The sequence below is a fragment of the Euprymna scolopes genome, chromosome 1, assembly GCF_053919585.1.
Source record: "Euprymna scolopes isolate OS-2025 chromosome 1, ASM5391958v1, whole genome shotgun sequence".
NCBI lineage: Eukaryota > Metazoa > Mollusca > Cephalopoda > Sepiida > Sepiolidae > Euprymna > Euprymna scolopes.
Window position 1 is genome coordinate 71,987,307 of NC_136482.1, and position 27,375 is coordinate 72,014,681.

A 27,375-nucleotide genomic window follows, 5' to 3' on the forward strand; every position below is an offset into this window, starting at 1 on the left:
TAAAATCATGTCTTAGTAAAAAAAAAAGAGACATTAGTGTATATTAATTGGAATATTTATTGAGATGAGTATTATTTATTCATTTATTTATTAGAACTGGCCTGGATGAATAATTATCTCCCTTACTGGTACATACTATTAATTTGAGAAGAAAGTTCTTGCAGAATTTTAAATTTTGATTTCAAATGATGTATTTTCAAATAAGTTTTTGTGATACTATCTTTACTTTATATATCATTTTAAAAAGGTGCTTTTTGTGCTAATCGTTTAAATCACAACCGTTTTAAAACAATTATGTCTTCTTTTCAGAATGTTGAATACAAGATGAAAAAAAACAAAAAACAAATTTGCACAATTTTTTTATTTTGATTTAAACTAGGCCGAAAATCTGCTGAAACAACTCATGATATCAACGAAGCATTTCGCCCAGGAACCACTACTAAACGTACAGTACAATGGTGGTTTAAGAAATTTCGTGACAGCGACGAGTCTTGAAGATGATGAGCATAGTGGTCGGCCATAGGACGTTGACAACGATTAATTAAGAGTTTTAGTCGAAGCCAATCCATGCACAACTGTTTGAGAATTTGTTTCTGAATTACACATAATGTATACGATTTCCAAACAATTGAGAGAGACTGAAAAGATAAAAAAAAACTTGATAAATGGGTGCCTCACGAATTGAATGACAACCAAAAGAAACGCTGTTATGAAGTGTCATTGTTTCTTCTTTTACGCAAGAACAACCCGTTTTTTTTCGACTAGGTTGTGACTTGTGATGAAAAGGGGTTTCTTATGACAACCAGAGATGCTCAACTCAGTGGTTAGATGCCAATGAAGCTCCATTACACTTCCCAAAGTCAGAGCTGCACCAAAAGATGGTCATGCTAACTGTTTGGTCTGCAACCGGCCTCACCAATTACAGTTTTTTGAATGCAGGCGAAACTATTGGGGTAGAGAAGTAGTTAACAAATGGATGAAATGCATCAGAAACTTGAACAACACCCAGCATTAATCAACAGAAAAGGCCCAATTCTTCTCTATGACAATGCTCGACAGCAGATGCTAAACCGACTCTGCAGAAGTTGAACAAATTGGGCAACAAAACTGCCTCATCCGCCTCTCATCTACCAACTACCACTTTTTCAAGCATCATGACAACTTTCTGCATGAGAAAAGCTTAAAAAATCTAAGCAATATCAAAAACACCTTTAGTGACTTCATCGCCACCAGAACGCAATATTTTTATGTTATTGGCATAAATATACTTGATTTGCATTGACAAAAGTGTGTTGATTCTGATGGTGTCTACCATGGCTAACTTTTTTTTTTTTGCAGCATGGACACTCGCTGCTATTTTGATTGAAAGGAAAGTTGTTTTGATTCATTTATTTTTTAGGGGAGGGGGTCACCTACTTCTTTTTTGTAGGAGGTTGCTCAATATCCTTAGTATAGCAGCTGTGTTCAAACCAAACTTCATGTCCACCCGGGCAATGCCAGGTATCCATGCTAGTATAATAAAGGAGATGAATGACATATTATTAAAACATTACATTAAAACAAAAGAATGGGTTGGGCAGAGGTAAAAGATGTGGAAAAGTGGGAAATATTGAAATAGGTAGAGAGAAACTTTTAACAAAGATCTTACATACATTTTTAACTTCTATTTAGTTTTCTATTGCCCCAGCAAAAGGTGAATAGTCCTGCTAGCATATATATATATATATATATATATATATATATATATATATATATATACACACACAGGGTGGCCACAAAGTCACGCACCAATGTTAATTAATTTTATCTCAATTTTTCTAAATTAAAAAAGTTATAGTAGTAACATTTATTCAAATTCAAAGTTCATTGGTGCGTGACTTTGTGGCCACCCTGTATATATATATATATATATATATATATATATATATATATATTGAAATAGAAACATTATGGTCAATTACTGTTAGTTAAAAAATTTCTGACATTACTATTTCCGTATCATCAATTTATATACTTTTTTATAAAGTTTAGATAACTATGCCTAATGAACAAATACACAAACCCTAAATTCTATGATCTATGTACATGGCATTATCTGCAAGTACTAAACATTTTTGATTATTACTACCAAACACACGCTCCCTCTTGTTGGATATTTTGCTAGCATATATAACATTTACATTCACTCTAAATAAATTAATGTAAATTTTATGTACATAGGAAATTATTTACATTTTATTTCAGTAAATTCATTTGATAAAGAAATTAAATGAATGTTAATTTGATTTTCAATTATTAGGCCAGAAATAATAAGTAATGAAATCAACTGGATGTTTTTATGTAAAGACGACAGACTGAAAATTTCTATAATTCAAAAATATTAATTTGTCAAATGTGATGCTATAACGGTATAAGTTTGAGAATCTAACTTTTTTTATATATTAGAAAATTGCTATTGCTTCATATCAAAGAATAAAAGCGTAACCTTAAATTAATTTATATAGTTTTAAAAAATTACTATATTTCAAATGCTGTTCTGGCTTAGTTGGTTAAGATGTTTAGATTTAAATTCATTGTTTTAGGGTTCCAACCTGACATAGCATAGAGAAGAGGATTCACATTGTTTAGTTTAATTGTATAATAGATTGCGTTAATAGTTTAATTGTATAATAGATTGCGTTAATAGTTTAATTGTATAATAGATTGCGTTAATAGTCGAGCAAAACACAAAGTTATCTCAAATTAAGATAAAAAAATAAAAAAAATAATGATAAATCCAAATAATTTTATCAGATTTAAAACAGTGGAAAGTTAAAGTCAATAAGACAAATAGGTGATTAAATAAAGGGTGGTTTGAATGTCTTGTTAATCCTACAAAAATAAAACAGATGAACACTCACCAAACAGCTTTATAAAAATCAAACAGGTCATGGTGTTACACCACAAAAATGATTCGTTTTCATGCAGTTTATTGATGTGACAATGTCAATAAAAGTGTTTACATTAAATCTGCAACAATTTTTTTTTTTTTTTTTTGTATTACATTTTTTCTAATGTTTTGCATTGCCTTATTACTTGTTCTTCTGTTGTTAGTTTTTGGTGGCGGTAACAAGACTTTGAACCAATTTATACAAAATATGACATAACAAGAACTGAAGGGAACTTTTTAAATGAACTTTTTTAAAAATTTATTTCTATATTACAAGACAAATGTTAGCATGTCATTCTTTAAAATGTCCTCGTATCATTAAGTTCTGTTACAGTAATTACATAAACGTCACACTAAAAGTCCAGTATATAAAATTATTAAAATTTACAAATTTATAAACATTGCTCATTTAATATGAGGACTAAAGGATAAAATAAAGGAAGCAAGAGTTACAATTAAAATAATATGTGTAAATAATATCTGATCTCAGAAATATAATCACATTTAAATTTTTATTTCCATAAAATAGGGTAGTTTACAAGTCGATATCTAAAAGCTACCCAACACATGCCAGCAAATAAAACATATTAAACCGAATATGATCATGATGAAAAAAATTCAAATTAATTCCTTTTCTACCAGTTCAAAAAATAAATAAAGATTAAATTTTAATTGATCAAAAATATTTTGATTTGTCTTCTGTATTTGACATTCATTTATTTTTCCATTTATTCTTGTCAGATTTAATCCATACATATTTTTCTACATTGTTTTTGAAAACAAAAATCTTTTTAGAAAATTAACATTTATAATAAATTTATTTTGGAATCAACTGAATGCTAGTTTTCATAGATAAGCATTATGCAGAAATGAAATGTGCAAAGCAAGTATGAAGCTTTTGTGAATAAGTGCCCAACACATTAATCATATTTACAAAACTATGCAATAGAGAATAAACAAATTGATGTAAATATAGTTTTAAGAACAGTCAGAATATTGACCAAAGCAAGTGGATGTATTTTTGAAAAGCAAGCGAATTATTTTAGTGATATTTTTGATTAACTGGAGTTCTACAAGACTAAAGTATCTATGGAAAAGTTGTTAGTATTAAATGATAATCTTGGAAGAGACAATTTCAATATCCCCCCCCCCTGATTCCAATACTAATTTTAGTCTAGATTCTTGATTCTTATAAAATTACTGATTCTGATTCTTTTTAAAATTCAGTTATAGAGTTATTTTTTAATTATCAGATTACAATAAGAACCCATGTAATATGTGCATATATTTTTGTAAAAATAATACACTTGTAAAGGTTGTGTACATTATACAAGCAGATCTTTCTATCTATTCCTTAAATGTTTTTCCCATACTTGATTGCAACTAAAGATCTATTTCTCTTTTAAAACAAATATGATTAGCAGTTATTTATCATAAGTTGACAAAATTTTATTTAGATTTCAACCAGGACATTTTTTAGTAAAAATAAATAAAAATTAGGCTAACAAGTAACTTATTTAAAAATAAAAATATTGCAAAGAGAAAAAAAAAAGAAAAAATGGATAGAAAAACATTCCCTTTTTTTTTTTCTTATTTATCCACTTGTGTCATCTTCATGCCATTTTTTTATAGTGTCATTTTTTCTTAAATTTGTTATTATGGTCTACAGATTTCAGTTTTACTGGTTGTTTAAAATCAAAAAAATATTTATCATTTTATCATTAGTACCACCAATAGAAAATTAAGTTTTAAATAAAAATAAATAAATAAAAGAAAAGACTCATTTTGGAACTGGAAACTTTTCCAATTCCAATACTCCAAAATGTTCTGATTTTTCCAATTCCTGATTAATCCTTCTGGTATTAATATTTATGCATTAAGTTCACTTCAAGATGGATTTAAAACAGAATTCAGTGTTCCATTTTATTAGTGTTTCCATTTCTTAATCCTTAATAGAGATTTATATTCTTACTGAGAGAGGGAAGGGGGGGTAGTGATGCTGTAAACTAAATTAAAATAAAAGTAATAAAATGAGTTTTGCTATTTTTTTTCTTTCTGCATTTCACATTACAAAGTAGGTTATACATTGAATGTTTCTCTGCAAAAAATCAGAGATACACAATATACTGATTCCTTTAAAAACATATCCCCAAGAACTGCCTTGCTCCTAACACAACATTCAGATAAACTGGAAGTTGCATTTTAATGATTTCAAGTAGTAAATAGAAATCCATGATGAAGTCAGGTTGCCTATAATACAAATTTGGTCTTTCTGTTTAGAGATATTAAGTTGAAACAAATTTTCTTGGATAAAATGTTATTGAAATCCAGTGATGGCATTAATTTTGTATTAGGGATTTTAATCACTAATTCCCAGGTGAAACCAGGTGTACCTGCTAGTTATCAATATGAGTTTAATTTATTTGTGATCATAAAATCAAATTTTTCTTGGTCTATTTTGTACAAATACAGTTTTTGTTTTTGTTACATGTTGAAGTTGCAGCATTCAAGTTTTTAATTTATAATGCCTGCATCTTTTGATAAAAATAGAAAAATATATTTTGGTAATGTTTACCTTAATGGTTGATAAACCACACGCATTAGAAAGTGATAAAAAAGAATATTTGACAAATGCAACAATTTGAAAATATTGAATAATGATAAAAAAACAAAATTAGTTAAACATGCTTAAGAGAAATAATAATACATCAAATATATAAAAGAAAAAATGGGCAAAGTATTCGCAAGAAGTGTTGGAGGATGCCTAGCAGGTAGCCGACTGTATTTGGGCCATGAACAAGTCTAAAAGGATGTTTTCGGAAAACAAGTCCGTGGCACATTCTTCTGTGGTCAGTCAAACATTAAGTGATTAGATTATAAAGGGGGTGGGAGGGGGGGGAGAAAGCATTCGTGAGGTTAAGAAAATAAAAATAAAAGTAAAAAATCTAAATTGCTTTGTTTACCCTTTCTGGAATGGATGGCGATTCAATGTGTGAACTCAACAGGATATTCAGAACTTTTTTTCTAAAATGTTTGAAAATAGCTTCAAATCAATGATATTTCCACAATTTAATCAAAAATGAGAGCTAGCATTTGGTAAAAGTTAATGAATATACTTGAAAAGCTTTCAACCTACAGTTTTATCACCTTTTTCAAGGCAGAAGTTATGTTTGTCACTGTTTGTGTACAGCTTAATGTCTACATCACCTGACCAGTCATAACCAATCTGGTAAAAATATTGCTCGCAGTTTAACTTACAATCAATTTAATTTTGGAATATCTAGGCCAAAGGTTAGGAAAAAGATGAAAGTTATACTTTTGGCGATAACTGGTTCTGTTCATAGTAGAGACTCATTACGTGGCTCATATTGTAGCCAATGAAGTCTAGCATCTTATATGACCTTGACTTTTAAACTTGAAAAATTTGGTCCTGATCAAAATTTTAACTTCCAATGTTTCCAATGGATTTGATGCTCTTTGATAGCAGTAATCTTGCAACATTTCAGCTGAATCAGTTTTTAAGTTATCAACACTTTGAGAACACTTCATACAATATGGAGAAATAAAACCCAGATAACACTTTGCCTATCCTCACATTATCAAACAGAGGTATGCAGTTTTACAACTGATTTGTTTTTAAGAATGCTATAAATATTCTCAGAAAAAATATTACACATTAACAAAAAGCAAGCTAATTATTGAACCTTTGATGATCAAAAAATTAAATATAGTATTCATTCTTTTTTCTTTCTTTCTTTTTTTTCTATTCTGATAGAATATTTTGGTTAAATATTTAAGGAAACATCCTGTTGGCTCTGCACATTGACAATTTAAATAGTAAAATATATTTTATTTTGGGCCAAATATACAACTGGTATTTTAAATGTTTACTATTTTTTATCCACCAATATTTTTTTGAATAATTACATAACATATCGGCATAATCACATTGATACCCTGGTTCCCGTCATTGAAGTTAAGCAACATTGAGCCTGGTCATTACTGGTCATGGGTGATCAATTTGGGAATTCCAGGCGCTGTATGTATGAGGAGGTCGACACCTCCCTGCAAGAGTTGCAAAAACCTAATGTTGTTATCTTCTCTAACAAGAATATACATGCAACTGAGGAGACTGCTTGTGAATTTCATACTTCCATGGAACTTCCTCCTTTGGAGATAGCTGGTTAAATCCAAATAGGGTTAGTGCCATTTCAGACATACACACAATATACTGGTATTTGGTCAATATTAAAACTGACCATATCAGAAAACATCTGATATGTAATTAAAATATTTTTCATTTTGATGTAGTGAATTCACATTTCAAAGCAATGTTTTCTTTATCATCTCTTTTTGTTTCACAGATGTTCATATATACATTATGACCTTTTGCACACATTTTAAAAAAGTTTGGTTGCTTTGTTTGCATATCAACAATTTTTTGGTTATTTAATGCCGAATCAAATAATTTTTTACTAAATCAAAAAGTTTTTTCTGCTTCAAGTTTTTTATATCTTCAAATATTCATTCATGGTGTTTAGTTTGATCGTTTTGTAAAAAAATAAAAAAATTTTTATTTTTAAATTTGCAGAACATGATTGAGTTTTGCAAAAGGAAAGGAAAAAAAAACTATTTTTGCATTTTTGTTCAGGAAGCCAATATCTTCAGACAAGCTGATCTAGTAGCACCAGATGCTATAACAGGTATTAGCATACAAAGTCAAAGTGGACCTGGAAGCAATGGTAACTAAGGGGCAACTCCATATTCCCTACAGCCCTTATATGGGGTCTCACCACTGGATGTCTTTTAAGGTCATAACCAGGGTTTTAAAAAAGGAAATCATCCAATCAGTAAAGATGATAATGGGAAATTAATTTGATATTGTTAAAATAAAATATTCTAACTTTACTCATTTTAAAATGAATTGTTCCTAGATCAACTTACGTAGCGTCATAGACTAAAATAGTACAATTTCAAACATATTTTTAAAAGTGACATTTGTTTTATATTTAGTTGACAATTATTTTCAAGTAAATGACAAAATATTGTATTAAAAAGAATTAAATTGCTACAATTTAAAGTAAATAAATTAGTAAAGAAAATTTAACTGACAATAAAAATTATTTTATAGAAGAAGAAAGAGTTATGTTTTTCTTAATAGTATTGACATAGAAGTAGCGCAGAATTTTTATAGAGTTCCGTTAATTTTTAATATCATATATATATTTATAATACAATGTGTTTATTTCATACAATATTTAAAACAATACATTATGGAAAAAAATAAAAATAGATATTTCTCAAAAAGGACCTTCTGACACATTATCACACTGGCAAAATATTAATTTTAATTCAGCATTTTTATTTTGGTCTAAAACACTTATTTATGTAGCTTATTATTGGAATATATTCAAAGAATTAAGTCATAATCATTTGCATTTGCCTTTATCTCACACATAATTTTATGTTTATAACAGACCTCCAGAAAGGGAAACTGCACTAGTTTTCCATTAGATGCAGGAACTGAGGCGGAATTTTCTATCATAGTTACATCACTCTTAGGCTTTGACTATCCTTAGCCAAACTGTTAGTTAATAGAGTTGGTCAGTTAACTAATAGATATATTAGCTGATACATATTAGCATAGTTTGTTTATGAGGTAGGAAGCATTGTAAACATGACAGCAAAGGGTCAAGGAAAAGATCAGTAGGATTATAATATATTGTTTGTGAAAACAGAAGCCAATAATACCAGTAAGTGGATGTGACATCTTGTGTGTGAAGACAACAGAATTTTAGTACGAGATTCAGTTTTAGTTTTGAAAGAAGTGACCAAGAGACTACATGTGCCATAAAGGAGATGAAATACTTGTAATTTAAGAAGAAACGCGTTTAAAAAAAAGTACTTTCTCTATCTCATAATTATGGTTGATGATGTAATTGCTGTATGATTGATAATGCAACTCAATAAACCTATTCATCTTCTGAACCCGGTGTTGCCAACTTACTTGCCTTATTATATTCATTTTAATGCTACATTTCAACAAATGTTCCTTTCTAATGGAAATTGTATTTTTACAAGAGTTTTTAATTATCTTTACAATTTTTAATTTCAAGTTTTCAATCGTACAAGATACAGTGATAAACGTTTTTTACTTTCTCATAGTAGACATTTGACCAAATTAATTTTGCTTTTTCTTACATAAAACTGACCAAATATTTTCTTTTGTCTATATGTGCAATACAAAGTTTATCTCACTCAAACAAATATATTACAACATGAAAAAAGTCCAATACCTACATTAAAAAAATAATAAAAATGCTATAAGTATAAAGACACTTACCAGGATTGAACTGTTCTGCCGAAAATCTGGTAAATAAGATGCCAACTCCTTCAATAAGTGCCAGTAGAACACCACCTGTCATGAAAAAAACAAAGCAATATCGAGATAAAAATAAGAGAAAATAATTGGTTGCTGTTCAGAATTCAACCTAATCAAAAAAAAAAAAAAAAACAGGAAAGATCTTTAATGATGTACGTATCCGTCACAGAATGAAAATATATTCCAAAAAAATAAATTGATAAAGTAGATTTTTTTTTATATAGTAAATCATTTTTTTTTAATTATTATTTCTAGTGATTAATAATAAATTGTAGCTATTACGAGGTTGATTTTGATCTCTATTTCTGGAGAGGTTCTTAGAGAGTAGGTAACTCCCTTTATTTATTAAGATGGCATAGCAATATACATCATCCTCACTTGGATTTTCTTAGTAAAAAATTTTAAAAATACTCATCAGTTTATAATTTTTGAAATATGATATTTTTGTTCCATGACATATATAATAAAGATTTTTCTGCATTTTGTTTTTTAATTAAATTGAATTCTGGACAAGAACCAAATAATTTATACCACAAATATTATGTCTGTTGGTCAACTTGTAGGTTCATCTAAAACTATTTTGCAAAATTGTACCAAATTTGATAGGAAACATTGAGATATTAGTTATACGAAAAAAGAATAAAAATGCTAATACTGCTACTGCTATTACTAAAAATATTTATAAGCTCCCAAACTAGTGGGAAGATTACACCAAATTTTGGATGTCAATTTTATAAATAAAAATGAATGCAATTACATATCCAAAACCAAATTTTATTTTTATTTTATATAAGTGATCTTATCCATCTGTGTGAAGAACAGTCTCTACTAAATTTAAATTGAACAAGTAAAAAATCCTTACAAATATGTCCTCTTGTAGAAAATGAAAATTAATCATAATGGGAGCAACAATTATTAGATCAAATTAGCTTAAAACTGGGCAAAATCCATGACCTCTCAAAAACATACAAAAATGACATGGATGTGCAACTTTGCCTTGTTTATATAAGATTAATTTCAAGAGCTAACAAATTGAATTTTCTAAATACATTAAAACTGGAGTTTTTGGGGGTCATGTAAAAAAAAAAAAAAGATGGAAACAATTTGATAATAGGACAAAAACTCATTCAAGTTTTCAACTAAGATTTCTTTTGGAAAAGATAACTTTAAACCCTATATTAAGCCCATCATATAGATGAGTGACCTTTTTTCCTTTAAAACGAGAGGATTTTTATACGCATAGTTACATAATATCATGCACATCAAGTTAATAAACACCAACATTAAAAAATAAACCAAGTCGTCACTAGCAGTAACCTGATTTTAAGTAATCTGGAAAATAAAACTATTACTGCCACATGAAAAGGAATTGTATATTGATAAAAAGAAAATATAAAATTTTGTTTACATCCAAACTTTATCAAAATAACCCTGAAAATAAATGAGTTATCACAATTTGAAATTAAAAAGAATTTCACTATATTTATTCATTTCTGGGTACCTAAATTGATTGGTTTGTGATAGCTAATTATAGGCTCAACCAAAACTACTTTGCAAAATTGTGTCAAGTTTGGGAGGAAACTTAAGATGTTAGTAATGTCAGAAAGAAATAAAAATGTTACTACTACTACTAATACTGCTTATTAGAAATACTTATAAGCTCCCAAACTAGTGGTCAGATTAAATCAAATTAATTAGGAAGCACCTTTGGCATTCTAGGTGTCATGATTTCCAAAGTAAAAATTAGTGTATATAAGAAACTTCATTTTCAGTTCTAGTCATTAGCCTAAAATTTCCTGAGATTTAAATTTGGTTGGAATCTTACAAAGAGCACAATTAATAAATCTTTAAATATTCATAATGTATTTCATCATCAGTTTTTGTTTTTTTTATCTTTTTCTTTGGCCTTCCCCTCTGAACTGACTGCTACATCTATTGTCCATATCTACTGACCCAAGAATTCATTTATTCTTTCAACATAGCTATATCATCAAAATCTATTCTTCTGCACACATATCACTATAATGTCCAGATTTAATCTCCCTATAAGATCATCAGATCTAAGCCTGTTTTTTATTAAAGCATTCTTTCACTTCCGATTTAACTTCCATAAATAATCATGCTTTATAGATTCTTCCTTTATAATTACAATTAAATCACATTGATACACATGTTCCTGTCTAAGGAAGATCAAGCATGGTTATTCCTTGGTGATCATTCGAGAATATTAAATGTTGTAAGCAAACACACTAGTTCGGTATATAAATGGTTATCAACCTAATTGATGACAGACTAGTGTCCCGTCAGAGATGATTCATAGCATCCATTCTCTACCTGATAGAAACTAGCATTAAGAATTCGTCCTATGAACCTGCAGGTTCAGAACAGAATTATTAGATAAATACATTATTAATTTATTACAGCATGTCGGCAAGAAAGGTCACAACTAAATTGATTCGGACACCTCACCTTGTCTATCAATCAAGTTATCATTCAACAATCTTGTCAATAAAATAAAATATGCATCTAGTGTGCTTGAAAGCCAAATAACAACGTAATATTAGGAAAATAAATATTTTACTTGTTTGAAATTTATCACAAATATATTTTAGAGGTAGACTCCATCTTCAGTGTTTTGTTTGTTTCTTTTTTTTCCCTTTTCTTCTTCCTTGCCATGTTGTAAAGTTGGAGAAAGAAGTCTGCTTGTAAAGAGCTGCATGTTGTATCTAGCGGTTGTATTTTGAAATGTTTGAACTGTGCGTAAGCAATGCGAGAATAGTGCCAACGTTACAACATGGCAAGGAAGAAGAAAAAGAAAAAAGAAACTAACAAAACACTGAAGATGGAGTATACCTCTGAAATAAATTTGTGATAAATTTCAAACAAGTAAAATATTTGTTTATTTTCCTAATATTACATTGTGATTTGGCTTTCAAACGCACTAGATGCATATTTTATTTTATTCAGATTAAAACAACGTTTCTATATGAACTCTCATCCTTGATGTCAATCTTGTCAATAGTTTTTTATATACAAGGTTGTTGAATGATTGATTGTGATGGACAAGGAGGATAGGTGAGAATCAGCATATAATTGTCACTAAAAATTGCCAATCATCAATGTTAATTTTTTTTTGCAGACAATTCACAGAACATTCAGTCATTTTTGAGATATGGTGTTATTTTCTTTGTTACAGATTCATAATAAAATATGTCAAAATAATGAACATAATTAAATAAAATTAATAATCAATCATGACTGAATGACAAGATGGATAACAAACAATACGCACGCATTAAATTATGAAAATATACTTACCAATGATTGCTGAACCAACCATAGCACCAGCACCATCTATAAAGGATAAATTTTTAAAACAATTTTAAGAACATTTTTCTTTTTTTAGTTGAAGAATTGTTTGTATAAATTTGTTTTGTTTTTTATCAAGTGTGCATGCACACACAAATGATTATTTTATTTTATTGTTTGATTATAATAAATTAAAAAACGAAAAACATGCAAGTTAAAAAGGGGGAGATAAATGTAGTTTGTATAAATGATTGCAAACTTCTGGTTGGAATTTACAGATGGTATTGTAGAATTATTATAAAAATAAATTCTCGACTAAAATTACTATTGTTGTAAGACTGTATGCAAATTTGGACACACTTGTTTTTTGCTGAAACTATTTACTTAGATTTATTAGCAGAACTACTTAGCTGGATTTATTTACTACTGATGCAAACCAAAAGGATTATTTTTCTGCTGTCGCAATTATTGCCTAGATTTAGTATTTTATGTATATTGATTTTGTTTTGGGTCATTATATAATTGCAATTAAAACGTGATGCTCTATTTACTGTAAACTATAAACTATACCTGTTTCTTCTATTTAGTTTTCACATATTTTATAAATTAGAAAACATTTAGAGAAGTGATTTAAGAGGAGTAAAAAGCTTTCACACACACATTAACTTGATAAACCTCGTCTATATATATAAAAGGCAAAATGTGTGTTAGTATGTGTGTGTGCATTTTTGTGTATGTCCAGCAAAGGCTTTTGGTGGGGGGGGGGGGCTCGAGGCGGTAACTCTCTCTTACAACCTTTTATATGCTACCTAGATTATAATATATACGATTTACGAAAGGGGGTGGTGTGTATCTTTTATTTGGGTGACTGTTACATGCTATTTTCATGATATTTTTTACTCTCCATGTGTTTGTTTGGCTTTGTCGTATATAAGCAAAACTGAACCGTAGCAAAATTAGCCTCCCTAGCACTCGTGCTCGGGACATCCAGAAAGCAACGAAGTTTGATCAATGCGGCTAAAATTCATCATATCAGACAATTACTATTCATTACAACACTCCCCTTTAAATGGGGAGCTGATTTTCCCAAACATTTTGGGGAAACAAACAACATACACAGAAACTGGCTTACAGCCAAAGTTAAGTGCGTTTCATTCCCTATGGCGTAATTGTTGACCTCATTTAATTAACGCACCTGTCACATCACTTTTTAATTGTTTCATTTCACACATTTTCAGTTTTTTTCCAGCGTAGCGTGGCGGCAAGTCATCAGCCTAACCACAAGGGTTTGGGTTCGAGCCTATCTACCTACCTACCGAAACTTTTTTTTTTAAATTTTCTTTTTTCTTTTACACCTCCAAACACCCGGGAAATGCCAGGCACCCCTGCTAGTATATTATAAATAAGTGAATTTACTTTTGAGAATAAAAATCTAGACATATGCATAAATTATCGAAACTAATTGAGGCATTTATTTTGATTCACATAAACCATGAAATTTAAGACTTGTCATCTTATGCCTTGTCACTCTTTAATGTTGGGCACTGTAGATAATTGTTTTGTTTGTTTGTTTGTTTGTTTAAACAGAATATCAACCTTCTTTGAGTCATCTAATGCTGTATCTAAAATTTAAATTTATAGATGCTTTTGAAGTTGATTTTCACTAGGTATATTTGAGCAATGTTTTGGTATAGTTTGTGATTTGGTGGTATTTATATTTTATGGTAAAGATTTCCTATTTTTAGGAAATTTAGAATGGTTTTAGGGTTTTCTTTTTCAAAGAGTTCTTTTAAGTTTGTGGCCTTGTAGTAGTGTTGACGAATTTGTGTGAGGTCATAGCAGTCAAGTAAAAAGTGTTTCACCGTATAAGGTTCATGACTTGGTATACATTTGGGAGGTTCTTCATTTTTTAGTATGTAGGAGTGAGTTACGTATGTGTGTCCTATCTGGATACGTGATAAAACTACTTTACGTGATTTTCTGGGATCTAGTAGAGTTTTTTTAAAGTATAGGTGTAATTTGGAAGAGTTTGTTGTTTTGGCAATTGTTCCGGTTTTCTTGCCATTTTTTAGTAATAAAATTGTTTATCGAAGGTCTGTAGTCTGTGTGATGGATGTAGTCCAGAGTTTTGAGATAACTTTTTCTCGTTAAACCATATATAAAGCTCATAGTCTAGTTTGGCTCTTATCAGAGTTCTATATAATTTTAGGAGTGATGAGCAGTCTGATCCCCACTCAGTATTTGTTATAACCCTTAATAGTTATAGGGTCTTGAAACATTTTTGTTTGAAATATTTTAAGTGGGGGGTGAAAAAGAGATTTTTGTCAAAAATAAGTCCCAGAAATTTATGTTGGTCAGCTATTTTGATTTTTGTTCCTTTTAGGTTGAGAGTAGGGTCATTGTGCATTTTCCTATGATTACAGAAATAGACTCATTTAGTTTTGGTTGTTGAAAACTTAAAGCCATTTTTTGTGGTCCATTGTGTTAGTTTGTTTATGCACATCTGTAGTTGGCATTCTGAAGTATGAATATTTTTGGATCTATGGCAGATTACAGGGTCATCTATAAATTTAAAAGCGAAAATGTATGTATGTATATATGTATGTGTGTGTGTTCGCTTTTTCTGTATGTCTACAAAAGGCTTTTTTCAGAGAAGCGGTCGGTCGGTTCACAACTTTTTAAAACTTTTTATATCACATATAAATCATAGTATCTCACAGTTAACAACGAAGCTCGCCTGTCTATTTAATTTGCTCAATTTCGGGAAGATAAATATTCAACATTTGTCGCTCGCCGCATGTGGGTTAGTCTTTTTCCAATAACATCTTGGGAAAATAAACATCCCGCAGTCAAACTTGACCTCATTAACTCATTAAAACGGGCACCTGCCAAATCCAAGTAATTAAATAAATTCAAATGTGTTTCTGTTAGCATCTCGCGGTGGGGCAATCGTTAATGTCGCAAGTTTTTTTTTTTTCACACTTTAATTTACAACTTTGCCTCAACGGTTCGGGTTAGATCCTCATACTTACCGCAAAAAACGTTCTTGAACTAGTTTAAATATATAAAAAAAAAAAAAAACGACCAAATTTCTCTCACACGGTCATACACCAGTCATTATAGTAGCAGTGCCGTTCGAGCCAAGATATCAGATATATTTTTTTTCTCACTTTTTAAAGATTTAATATTGAAACAGGGTTATTTATGCCATTTTTTCACGTTCGCTGTTTTTTTAATTTATTTTTTCATCACATGCACTTTTTTTTTTGCCTTTGTTTTTCCGATTTTTAAGAAGTTTTAACATTTAAACAGGGTTTGTTCACTTATTCTTTATTTTGCATCACGTTCGCATTTTTTTTTTTTTTTAGTCAATTTTTTTTAAAAGTTATATTTAAACAGGATTATTAATGTTTGTTTATTCTTTATTTTCCATTTTGTTTTGATTTACCATGAATGGTGAAATTTACAGAGTGCCAAAAAGAGCCAAAATGTAATAATTTCATGATATCTTTTCATTTGGATTCTTTTTTCCATTGATAACATTTTGATTTCTCAAGTTAATCTTAATTTTTTTCCAAGGAGAAGAGGGATAATTCTGAACTCCTGATCACTCTTTTACTGGTATTCAGCATTTTGTGGGAGTAGATTTTTACTTTTTGATTGTTAAAATGTCTCCATTTGAAGATTTCTATAATATATTTTTGGCTTTCTACTTCCACTAGTAGTGTGCCGTTATTTAGTTTCTTGACCATTTTAGGTTTGATGTTTGAAAATATTTTCTCTATTTTGAAGGGAGACACTTTTGTTATCAATTCTTTTTTGGTTGCTTCTATAATCCTAAAATAGGGAAAATTTTTATTTAGATTTCAGTTTGGGATTCTGTTTCTGAATCTGAACTAGATTTATTTGAAACTTCAATGGTTTCTTATTTGACATTTATATATTTGGGATTTTTCATTTCTTCTGCTCTCAACCACCTCAGAACCCTGTATGGGAAGTGTTGGGGGGGGGGGCTCATTCATTCCAATGCAAGAAGGATACAGGAGAAATATACTGATGGACTGCTGATGAACTCAAGCATCTGTGTTTCCTTTGTTTTTTCTACTGGCCTCATTTCTAGAAAAGATGCGAGTTTTCCAACCACCGTTTACTAAATCAGTTTATTGTCTAATGTGGGGAGCATGAGCATATTTTCTTGTTGTGTTTGTCTGATTTAGCGCTAGTCATGAGCAACCAATCGATTAGATTAGGCTTATCCAAACGCTTGTCTTAGCCCAAGTAAGGGCCAAAGTGGGTGTTACTTCTCATGTCCTATTAGGACTTTGAACATGATCTGCTCAACCACCAGGATCCTATCCTTAGGCATTACAGCTTGCCACCCAGTCAACAGGTGGCCCCACTGGGGGATTTTTATTCTCTGCAGGGGAGCAGTCACGTGTATTCTAATGCCCCACCCACAGGGCAGCTGTAGACAATTTGAATTTATCCATTTTGCTATTATTACAGTTTGTACATTATTTACTCTTTATAGCTAAATAGCCTGAGTGCCCGGCATTGCCCGGGTGTTTGGAGGTGTGTGTTGAGCAAAAAAAAAGAAAAAAAGGCAGGCTCGAACTTGTATTGCGAAGAAGGAAAAGGATGTGAAAAAAAAAAAAAAAAAAAAAAAAAAAAATGTGATGTCTTTGCCGCTGCGTTCATCGCCAAACCAGAAGTGGTGAAAGCTTAAATTAAGGCTAGTCAATCGAAAAGAGGAGATGAATTTCGAAAATATTGGTGAAAAAAGCGACCTCTCCTTGTAGAAAAGTGCCCAGTTAAGGGTGAAGGAATTAATGTTTTTAGCCAATTTTTCGATATTTTTTGCCCGAAGGGTCGAGCTTCCAAATGATACTCATCTTGTGAAAATCCGTCACCTTTGTTGAAAGTTTAAGGCAGACATACAAACATACATATATACATACATACATTTAAACAGACAGGTGAGATTTATATTATAGATAATTGATTTTGTTTGGCAAAGTTTTGTCATGTGTATGTTTATATCCTTCTCATAATCTATTGTTCTATCCTGGCCCAATCATGTCTAACAACCTCACAACAAAAATAGGTAATAAATATTATGAAAATACTCACTGCGCACTGAGAGAACAGCTCCAGTAAGGGCACCACTTGTGATAGAATTCCAGGGATCTTCCTTCTTTCGAATGTAGACTAACGAACAATCAATAGCTGAAAAAAGTCCCCCCCAAACTGCAAAGTTACCTGAAAAATAAAAACAAATATCAAATATCACCTATAAAATTATTTGATTGTTCCTTTTTATAGCATATACCAACTTCTTAGTTTATTTAATGAAAGCAACACTGTTTATCATACATTAGTTATTAAATAGAAATGTGTTTGTTAATGAATTAATAAATGCAATGATTGAATTGTGTTTATCATGATCAATAAAAAAAAAATTCTTAAATTATGAAAATGTAATAACTTACCACCTGTGATTGGCGCCCTCTCTTTAATGGATACAAAACTGCCAATAAGGCGTCTGTAGTGTCCCTGCAATGGCAACCAGCAATAGAATTAAAACTAATGACAAGAAATAAAAAAAGTTTTTTTTTTAAGTTAATAACTAATTTGGTTGTTTTATTGATATTTTTCTTTTGATATATGATCTTATGACAAAAGCAAGCTTGAATTTTTTTTCAATATTTCATCATATTCTTTCCTACCATTATTTTTTCCACCTTTCTAATTACAAATCTACCATTTATTTAACATTATTAAAAAAATGATTGAAACAACCAAATATTTTCATTATTTGCTCATTTAAGAAATTCTTGTCCTTTTACTTGTTGATGAAAAAGAAAAAAATTGTCATCTTACATGTGCGTGTATTTAAAATGTTTTTGATGATAAAGGTTTGGTTAAAACAATTTAATATTTCCTTTTCATTATTTAAAAAATTATTTTTGTCTTACTTTTGAAGTATTTTTGTGTTTGGGCTACTAAAGAGGTATATTATTTTCCCTATATTATGATTAGCACTTACAGATAGTTTACTAATCTGTCGAGTTTGTTACAGTCACAAACAATGAAATAATCACTAAGTATTATAATTTTCTTTATAATTAACTAAACTTGAAAAGAAAAAGTAAAACTAAATGATATTTGTATAAAAAAAAACTGTCTAAATCTCATTTCTCAAAATCATAAGAACTTCATTTTAGAATTATAATAAAGTACTAATTAAAGCTAGAATATTTTGTAATCAGTGATTCAATATTAATTGGTTTGGTTTGTTTGTTGTACAGTATTGTAGTTATTTAATATTAAAAACCACTAGCTATTATGATTCATTGAAAACAATTGTTATTTTACAAAATTACATGGCTATTCATATTTTTTACAAACATTGTGTTCGTATGGGTTTGCAGCTTCCATAGTCTACACCTTTATTTATTATGACAGACGACCCACCATCAGTCCCACTCATTAAAAACTAAATCCAAATATAATACAACTAGCAATCAGCCCGGCGTTGCCCGGATGTTTAGAGGTGTATATTGAGAAGAAAAAAAAAAAGAAAAAAAAAAGCGGTCAATTTTTTTAACTTTGACCCCTATTATGACCCCTTAACATTTATTGTTTAGGGCTCAAATTAAGTTACTAAGTTAGATCCATGTCCAAGGAACCTATATCTAAAATTTCAAGTGCTTAGACGGAAAATTGTCGGAGGAGTTTGGCAGAGTTCTCAAAGGTCAAATCGTTGAACTTTGACCCCTTAACAGCCAAATTTCTGTCCGAAAACGGATTACAAAGATTTTCCCAAATCTCATTACCCTGTATATTAAATTTCGAATTTGTAGACTTAAAATTGACAGAGTTATTGTGTAGGGAAATGTACACACACAGACACACACAACAGAGATACACAGACACGTTCACTTTTATAGATATACTACCGGCGTTGCCTGGGTGTTTGGATGTGTATGTTGAGCAAAAAAAAAAAAAAAAAAAAGGTGGTAGTAGGAAGGCAGGTTCGAATCCGTACCGCGAAGGAGGAAAAGAACGGGGAAAAAATCTGACGTCTTTGCTGTTATGACCACCGCCAAACCAGAAGTGACGTAGCTTTAAATTAAGGCTAGACAATCAAGAGAGGATGACTTTACAAAATATCAGCGAAAAAAGCGATCCCCCCCCCATACAAAACTGCCCAGTTGAAGATGAAGATATTAATGTTTTTAGCCAATTTTTCGATATTTGTCGTCTGAAAGGTCGAACTTCAAAACGATACTGATCTTAATAAAATCCGTCACCTCTGTCGCAAGTTTTAGGCAGATCTGCAAACATACATACATACATTTATATATTGGTAACTAAAAATTTTTCGACCCAAACCGATTAAAAAGCTTGCCCTATCTCTGAATGATTTTCCCAAATCTCAGTACCCTGTATATCAAATTTCGAGTCTGTAGACTGAAAATTGACAGAGTTATTGCGTAGAGAAATGTACAGACAGACACACACACACACACATGTTCACTTTTATAGATATATAGATAATAGGTTATATAAAGAGAAAGTGCAAAATATTTTGTTAATAACTATTATAAACATTATTAATCTACATGGACTTATTAAATTGACATAATATATAGATATGAACAAAACTTAAATATATTTATATTTAAAAAGATTTTTTTAATTCAGTAATAGTCATTTTCACCTAACAAATTTTAAAAGTAATAGTATCACAATTTAAAAAAAAAAAAAAATGCACATTTGTCAAATCTATTTTTGTTTTCCTAAGTTTTTTTTTCCTCTATATATTTCAGTTGCACAAAATACAGATTAAAATATAATCTTATTTTGAGATTGAGTTATATCCAAAAAAGAATCCATTCTAATTAGCTGGAATTTGAATTTTGCTTAAGTGATCCATCTTTGAGATTCTCTTTATTATTTTCACCCTCTCTCACTATATGTTGTTTGACCTGCTCTCCCACTCTTAATTACACAGTCTATCATTCTCGTTTCCATCACTCTGTTTTATTACCTTTGACAGTTAATAAACTATAAAACAAAAGATTGGAATAGTCTATCCTAAATAATGCCCATAGAGAGAGGAAGCAATGGAGAAAAATATAACAAACAGACTAATCTAACCTGGACTCAGTGGTTGACCCAACAGGTCACAAGAATTTTTAGTGACAATGAAATGTTCTGTCTGGAAAGACTAAGTTCAACACAAAACCAAATTTCTTTTGTTTACATGAGATTAACTTAGTTTTTTTTTTTGTTTTTTTCTTTCATGCAAACAGATGTGAAAACAAAGATTTTAAAACAATTTTTGTGCTGGCCTATTTGATAACTTTGATATTATTTGTTCCCATAAGGTTTTGAAGGTCTATATATGTAAATTATTGGTTTGTGCATATTGTGTTCTCTCAACAAAAAAAAAAAAGAAGACTTCTTTCAGTCGTCTGCACAAAAAATCCCGTCCACTAAACTCCTTGTCATTCATCATTTTATACACTTTCTATTTTGCCACATTTGCATATCTCACGCGATCTTTTCGTAGCCATCATATATATTTTGATGCTCTATCCATCACCATGTTTCTTCTTCATCTTCCTGTTGGTAAGTCTGTTTTTCATATCTTTGGCTTTCTTTTCTTTTTCACACATATTTACTTATATTGAACAATATTTCTACCAACGACAATTTGTCAGTTTGTTGTTGTCATTAATTTCACAAATAAAAGAATTTTTTGTTCCATCTGGTAACATCATTATCTTTCTATGATCGAGAAACTTTACACAGGTGAATTTCAATAACAGTTTCTTTCCAATTCAAGTAATTATCAATGGTAATAGAGATAATTAGCTTAGATTGTCCAATAATTGGTAAAAATTGACAATTTTACAGTAAAATATTCATACCATTACTTCATCAAAAGTACTGATTTATCCAAATTAATTAGTGAAACCTGACCAGTGAGAGTTGAGGATATGTGTTGCATGACGAGAAATGATATAGAAATGATATAATAGAGATGCAATGCGAGTCTTAAAAACAGGCTGATGACCTCAGAAGATGATTTTGAGAGATATGTGCAAAACAAAAGATTTTGTTGGTTTGGTCACATTGAAAGAACTGATAAGTGCTTGGGTCAGTAAATGTAGAACAGTTGAGATAGCAAGATCAGTCGGCAGGAGAAGATCAAGGAAAATATGGGAGGAAAAGATAAGGATGGATTTGAGAGAAAGTTTGGAAGTCAATTTTTAAAAGCCATCCAGCACATATCAGAATGTAAAACAGACATTAAACTAATGTTGAATTAGAATTTTCTCAGTATGTTTACTAGTTTTCTAACCGTTGAATAGAAATTAAAATAAATGTTATTATGAATATTTCTAACACGTCATCAAGATCTAAAGTAGGTCTAACACACTGTTTTAAAAATAATTTTAATATTGGATTAACTAGATTGCCCACCTCAAATATATTAGATTTCGAAAATGCCCACCTTGTTTTCAGCTACCTAAAATTTCTATTGTGGTCCAGACAAGAAATTAACGTAAGAAAATCAGAGTTTATCAAGCTTTTGTTTGTACCATCCTCCTCCTTAGAGCGAGTTCTAACCAATCAGAGATGAAGACCTTCACCCACTAGAGGTCTTTGATCACGACTCCTTATGCCACATTGTCAGAGTTTGCTAGCAGCAGTTTGTCTTAAACATGGCAGGCTGCATACAATGCCAAATCTCTTCCTTTTATTAAGCATTTCTTGCAAGATGTCTTTGCTGGTTTGGTCACACACTTTGGCATCAAAGAAAATTCATCAGAAAAGCCAGGTTTAGAAAAGGCAGTGTGGTGGCTAACCTGAAACGTGGTCCAAAAGCAGGTTAAAAAAAAACTATCATCGGTTCAAATATTTTCAGTTCTCACCAGTGGATCCACACTAGTTGTTGCTCATTTTGATGTTGGCAATGGATCGCTGTGCTTGATCAGTCTTCATTTGGAAAACAGTGAATTCATTGAAAGAAACTGACCAACCAACTCAGGATGAATACCATCATAACTATCACAAAGAAAAATAAGTAAAAAGCACAACCCCAATGGTAATTCCTTGGTTGATTTTTTTGTTTGCATTATTTTAAATTCTGTTGAAATAAATGCAAGTCAGGGCTAATGATAGTAAGGAAAAAAAATTGTCTTTCTTCTAGCAAAGAATAATTATCAGCTAACTACTTTTTACATAAATGAAATAAACATTTTAACCTTTTAATTTATTTATTATTATTATATATATACACTCGGGGTTTTTTTTATTCAAAAGTAATGGATTAGTGAATTCAACGAGGTTGTTAGATAGTGCTCAATAAAAAGAGCTGATAATACTTGTTTATTGTTATATAAACATGCTCACATCCCGCTGCTACAAACAGCCACTTGTTTCAATCAAACAACAGATATCATCAGGCAGCGACTTGACTATTCAAATGTTCAATGAATAATGGATTTTTATTTTAGGTAGGAACTCTTTAAAAGTTGGAGTTAAAAAACCTTAAAACACAGAACTTTAATTATAAGATGTAAAGAGAGAGGAGCAATCTAAATAAAATTAAAAAATTATAATGGAGAGAGAATGATTAAGAGGAGAAAAAAAGAAATAGAGAAAGAAAATAGAGAAAAAAAATATAATATGGAGAAGAAAAAGAAAAAAAGATATAAAGGGTTATTATAAAGAAAACAAGGGCTAGAAGAGAAAAGAAAGAATGATGAAATATAGTGAAAGAGAGAAAATAATAATTAATAGGAAGGGAAGCTTAAAATGTTGAGAGGATATAGAAAAAGAAAAAGATCTGCATGTCAACCAATTTATGAGCAATTATACATTTCAGTAACGAGACACGTTATTACAACAGAAACAGAAAATACAATCTTAGCGTTAGAAGTGTACATGTCAAAAGTGACAGCGAATGTAACCAACCAACATATTTATCATCTCACATACGTCCACGAGTAATATCAACGCAGTTCAAACATACGTCTACAATTAATTAAGCCCTTTATACTAAATGATATAAGTTTTAAGTTTTCGCGTTTTTATTAGATAAATATATAAAAAAATAATGATAAAACCATATTAAAATTATTAGTAATAATAAAAATAATAATAATAATAAAACAGAATAAAATTAATATTTATTATCTTTTTAATATAACATATTTAGCCATAAGAGAGGATTGAAGTAAATAGGACTAATAATTATAAAGAATAATCTACTAATATTTATGTATATAAAAAGAATACAATACATATATATATATATATATATATATATATATACATGCATATAAGTAAAGGTGTGACTTTATACTATTAAGTTGAAAGTTTAAGCTAGTTAAGTATAAATATAAAGTCACATTAAATCACAAATTAACACATTCAAGACAGTATTACTAAAAACATAGATACAAGTACACTTACATATAAATATATAAATATATTCAGGCAAAAGAAGTAATTAAATCAACAAAATACTCAAAAGTTAACAACACACAGATAGTAACAAAATTAAAAATAATAAAATACATATGTATATACCCACAGAGAACCAACAGACATACATATATATATATAATTTTATGTATACACAGACATACAAAAAAATACACAAGTATATGCACACAGTCATATACTAATATACAACAACTCACACACACACATATATATACGCACACATATGTATAATTCACATAAACCATATATATAAAAATACATACGAATAAGAATTATTTGACAAGAGTACAGATAGATGCATACACACAAAAAAGCATACAAATGGATTGAATAAACATTATTAGGGGAGTACACAACAAAGGAGAGTATACAAGATAACATAGATATATATAAACATAAGTACACACGGTCATAAAATAAACACATAGACACACAGGTATATAAGATAAGAATAAGTTAAGAATGAAATCAGGCGAGGAGAAAGTATATTAATAGTATTTTAATAAATTATAGAAATCAGTGACAATTTTAAATTTATTTAAATTTTATATTTAAACTAAATTACTTAAAAGATGGCTTTTATAATGTTTGCAATTAATTGAATTTTCGTGCTTCTTATTTAATAATTTATCTCTTTCTCTAAACGTAAAATAAAAATCCATTATTCATTGAACATCTGAATAGTCAAGTCGCTGCCTGATGATATTTGTTGTTTGATTGAAACAAGTGGCTGTTTATAGCAGCGGGATGTGAGCATGTTTATATAACAATGAACAAGTATATATATATATATATAAATATATATATATATATATATATATATATATGTGGTCTGGTAAGGCCACAGGGGAAACAATTGAGCCAGCAAAACTGAAACCGGCCTGCAGAACACTGTATATACAAATGTAAGCAAATTTGGGCATATTTTATTAGTTTGAAAATATAAGTTCATTTTTACTAATTGTCATAAAACTTTAACCATAAAATAGTATTATATTCACAACACCTGCGAATTTTCATGTAGTTTTGTCCCATAGAACCAATGATATGAGCATTTCAATATTCAATTTGGCTACCAGTGTATGTATATATATATATATATATATATATATATATATATATATATATATATATATATACTAGGCTACCTGTGACCTGTTGGGTCAGTATGTTATATTAGCTAGGGAATTAATGTATGAGCGTGACACTTGTGACAAATAGTTTTTTTGGTACTTGTACAGTTTAGTCAAGACATTAAAAAATGAAAATATCAAAAAAAGGTTATATTTCACGTATCTGTTATGAAACAAAGTTCTCCGAAAAAAAATTTCACTTAATTTCATCAAGTAGTTTTGTTTTTTTTTTACAGCGAAAAAACAATTTCTTATGATACCGAGCAAAAGGTTCAATTTTTAGGAAGAAAAGCTAGAATTAAAGATGGGAAGGGAGTTTCGGCACGTTAAACATTGAGTTATCTCCCCGTGGCATGTTGTTCAGCTTCAGCAAATTTCACAATGGCTGACTTCAACACGCTCTCATAAGAACGTGTTTTTCCGCTGAAAAAAAAAAAAAAGAAAACTACTCGATCAAATTAAATGAAATTTTTTTTCGGAGATCTTCAGTTTTTCGATATTTTCATTTTTTAATGTCTTGACTAAACTGTACAAGTGCCGTTTTTTTGTGACATAACAGAAACATTTCTATGAAAGTATATTAAAATGAAAAAAGACTATAGATAGATTTCTATGAGTCGTTCTGTTTATAATTGTTTATTTTTGAGAAAAAAAAAAAAAACTTACAGCCACTTATAGGTAAATGTGCACTGAACAGATACCACAATACTTAAAGTTAAATTCAAATTTTGATACATCTTTTTTAAATGAAATTGTTAGTTGAAAGTACAGAATAATTAGAAACACTCTCCCCATGTTAAGAATGGCTATTTAAATAGAAAATGAAAATAAAATGTAACTTTTTTTCATTTATTTTAAACAAACATTCATGACCCATTGGATCAAATATTTAATTTATGTTAATAATAAGGTCAATAAAACTAATTAAGACAATGCGGAAATGAACGATGTAAAAAAAAAAAAGGCAGAAAGTATTAACAATTGTCTAATTGGATAATCTAAATGTGAAAAAAAAAATTGGGATGCTGAAAACGTACACAGTAAAACAATACGTTTTATTGTCGCATTGATTATTTATTTGTAACTCAGATTAAAAAAAACATTTTCGGGGTTATTTATTTATGTTTGTAGTGTAGAAGAAAATGTATGAATGTTTTTAAGAAAGGTGTATTAAAATATGGAGAATAAATTAAATAAATAAATGGCAATTTGTGTCTATTCGTTTATGCTGTTATGGGTTTATGTTTATGCGCATGTGCAACCGGAAGTCGTAAACCGGATGTGGGTTACAACACCAGTAACAAGGTCATTTGAGTTTTATAATTATATAGATAGATATATAAACAACTTTTTGGTGCAATTTTATAAGTTCCAAATCTTAGCGACTATTGATCAGAATTTAACAAATGAAGGCTCATTGAAAAGGTAATTTTGTAGTGGGCTATGTGAGATTTACCCTTAAGGTCGCAAATTAAGAGGATCATCCATCATTCAGAGCCTATTTTTTGGCACTTTTTTACAGCCATAAAATATTTCAATCATAGTCATTTGTTTTCCTACTTTTGCATATGAATTACAAAATATCTAATATTTCCCCAAAACCTTTGCCCTTGATGGAGGGGAGACTAAAACTTATAGTTTCAAAAGCTATGGCTTCAAATGATCTGAAATAACAGCAAGAGGAGACTTGATTCCAAATATTTTTCATTTGTTATATCTCCCCTCTTTGGTTTTCATACATGAAGTAAATTTCAGTGTATAAGGATTATTTGATACTGGAGATATTCATAATCGTACTCTGTTTCCAAAAGAGGGGAGATATAACATATGAGAAATATTTGGAATCAAATCTCCCCTTGCTGTCATTTGAAATCATAACAGCAAGTTTTAGTCGCCCCTCCATCAAAACCAAAGGTTTTGGGAAAATATATGTTTTTATTATTTCAAACTCTGGAGTATTTGCTTAAATCATTACAAGGTTGCTTCTGTAGACGGGATAAACAAATTATCCAGCCCATGTGATCAGAAAATTTAAGCCAAAATAAATTATAAGAAAAATTTTTTGATTAAATATGGATATTAAAAACCAAGAGTAA

At 29.8% G+C, this 27,375-nt stretch overlaps 1 protein-coding gene across 3 annotated transcripts in view; it reads right to left on the bottom strand.

Moving 5' to 3' along the window:
• LOC145303602 (mitochondrial import inner membrane translocase subunit Tim17-A-like) overlaps positions 1-27,375 on the bottom strand; it is a 94,346-nt gene that overhangs the window by 839 nt on the left and 66,132 nt on the right. For 2 of the 3 annotated variants that reach the window (XM_080145191.1, XM_080103225.1), the window contains exons 3-6: positions 18,110-18,173; positions 17,751-17,879; positions 12,630-12,665; positions 9,273-9,347 (exon numbers count right to left, since the gene is read on the bottom strand). In XM_080145191.1, the coding sequence (XP_080001317.1) occupies positions 9,273-9,347; positions 12,630-12,665; positions 17,751-17,879; positions 18,110-18,173 (304 nt within the window). Of the gene's footprint in view, positions 1-5,892; positions 5,954-9,272; positions 9,348-12,629; positions 12,666-17,750; positions 17,880-18,109; positions 18,174-27,375 lie in introns of all 3 variants that reach the window. The other variant, XM_080103141.1, reaches the window with a different exon arrangement.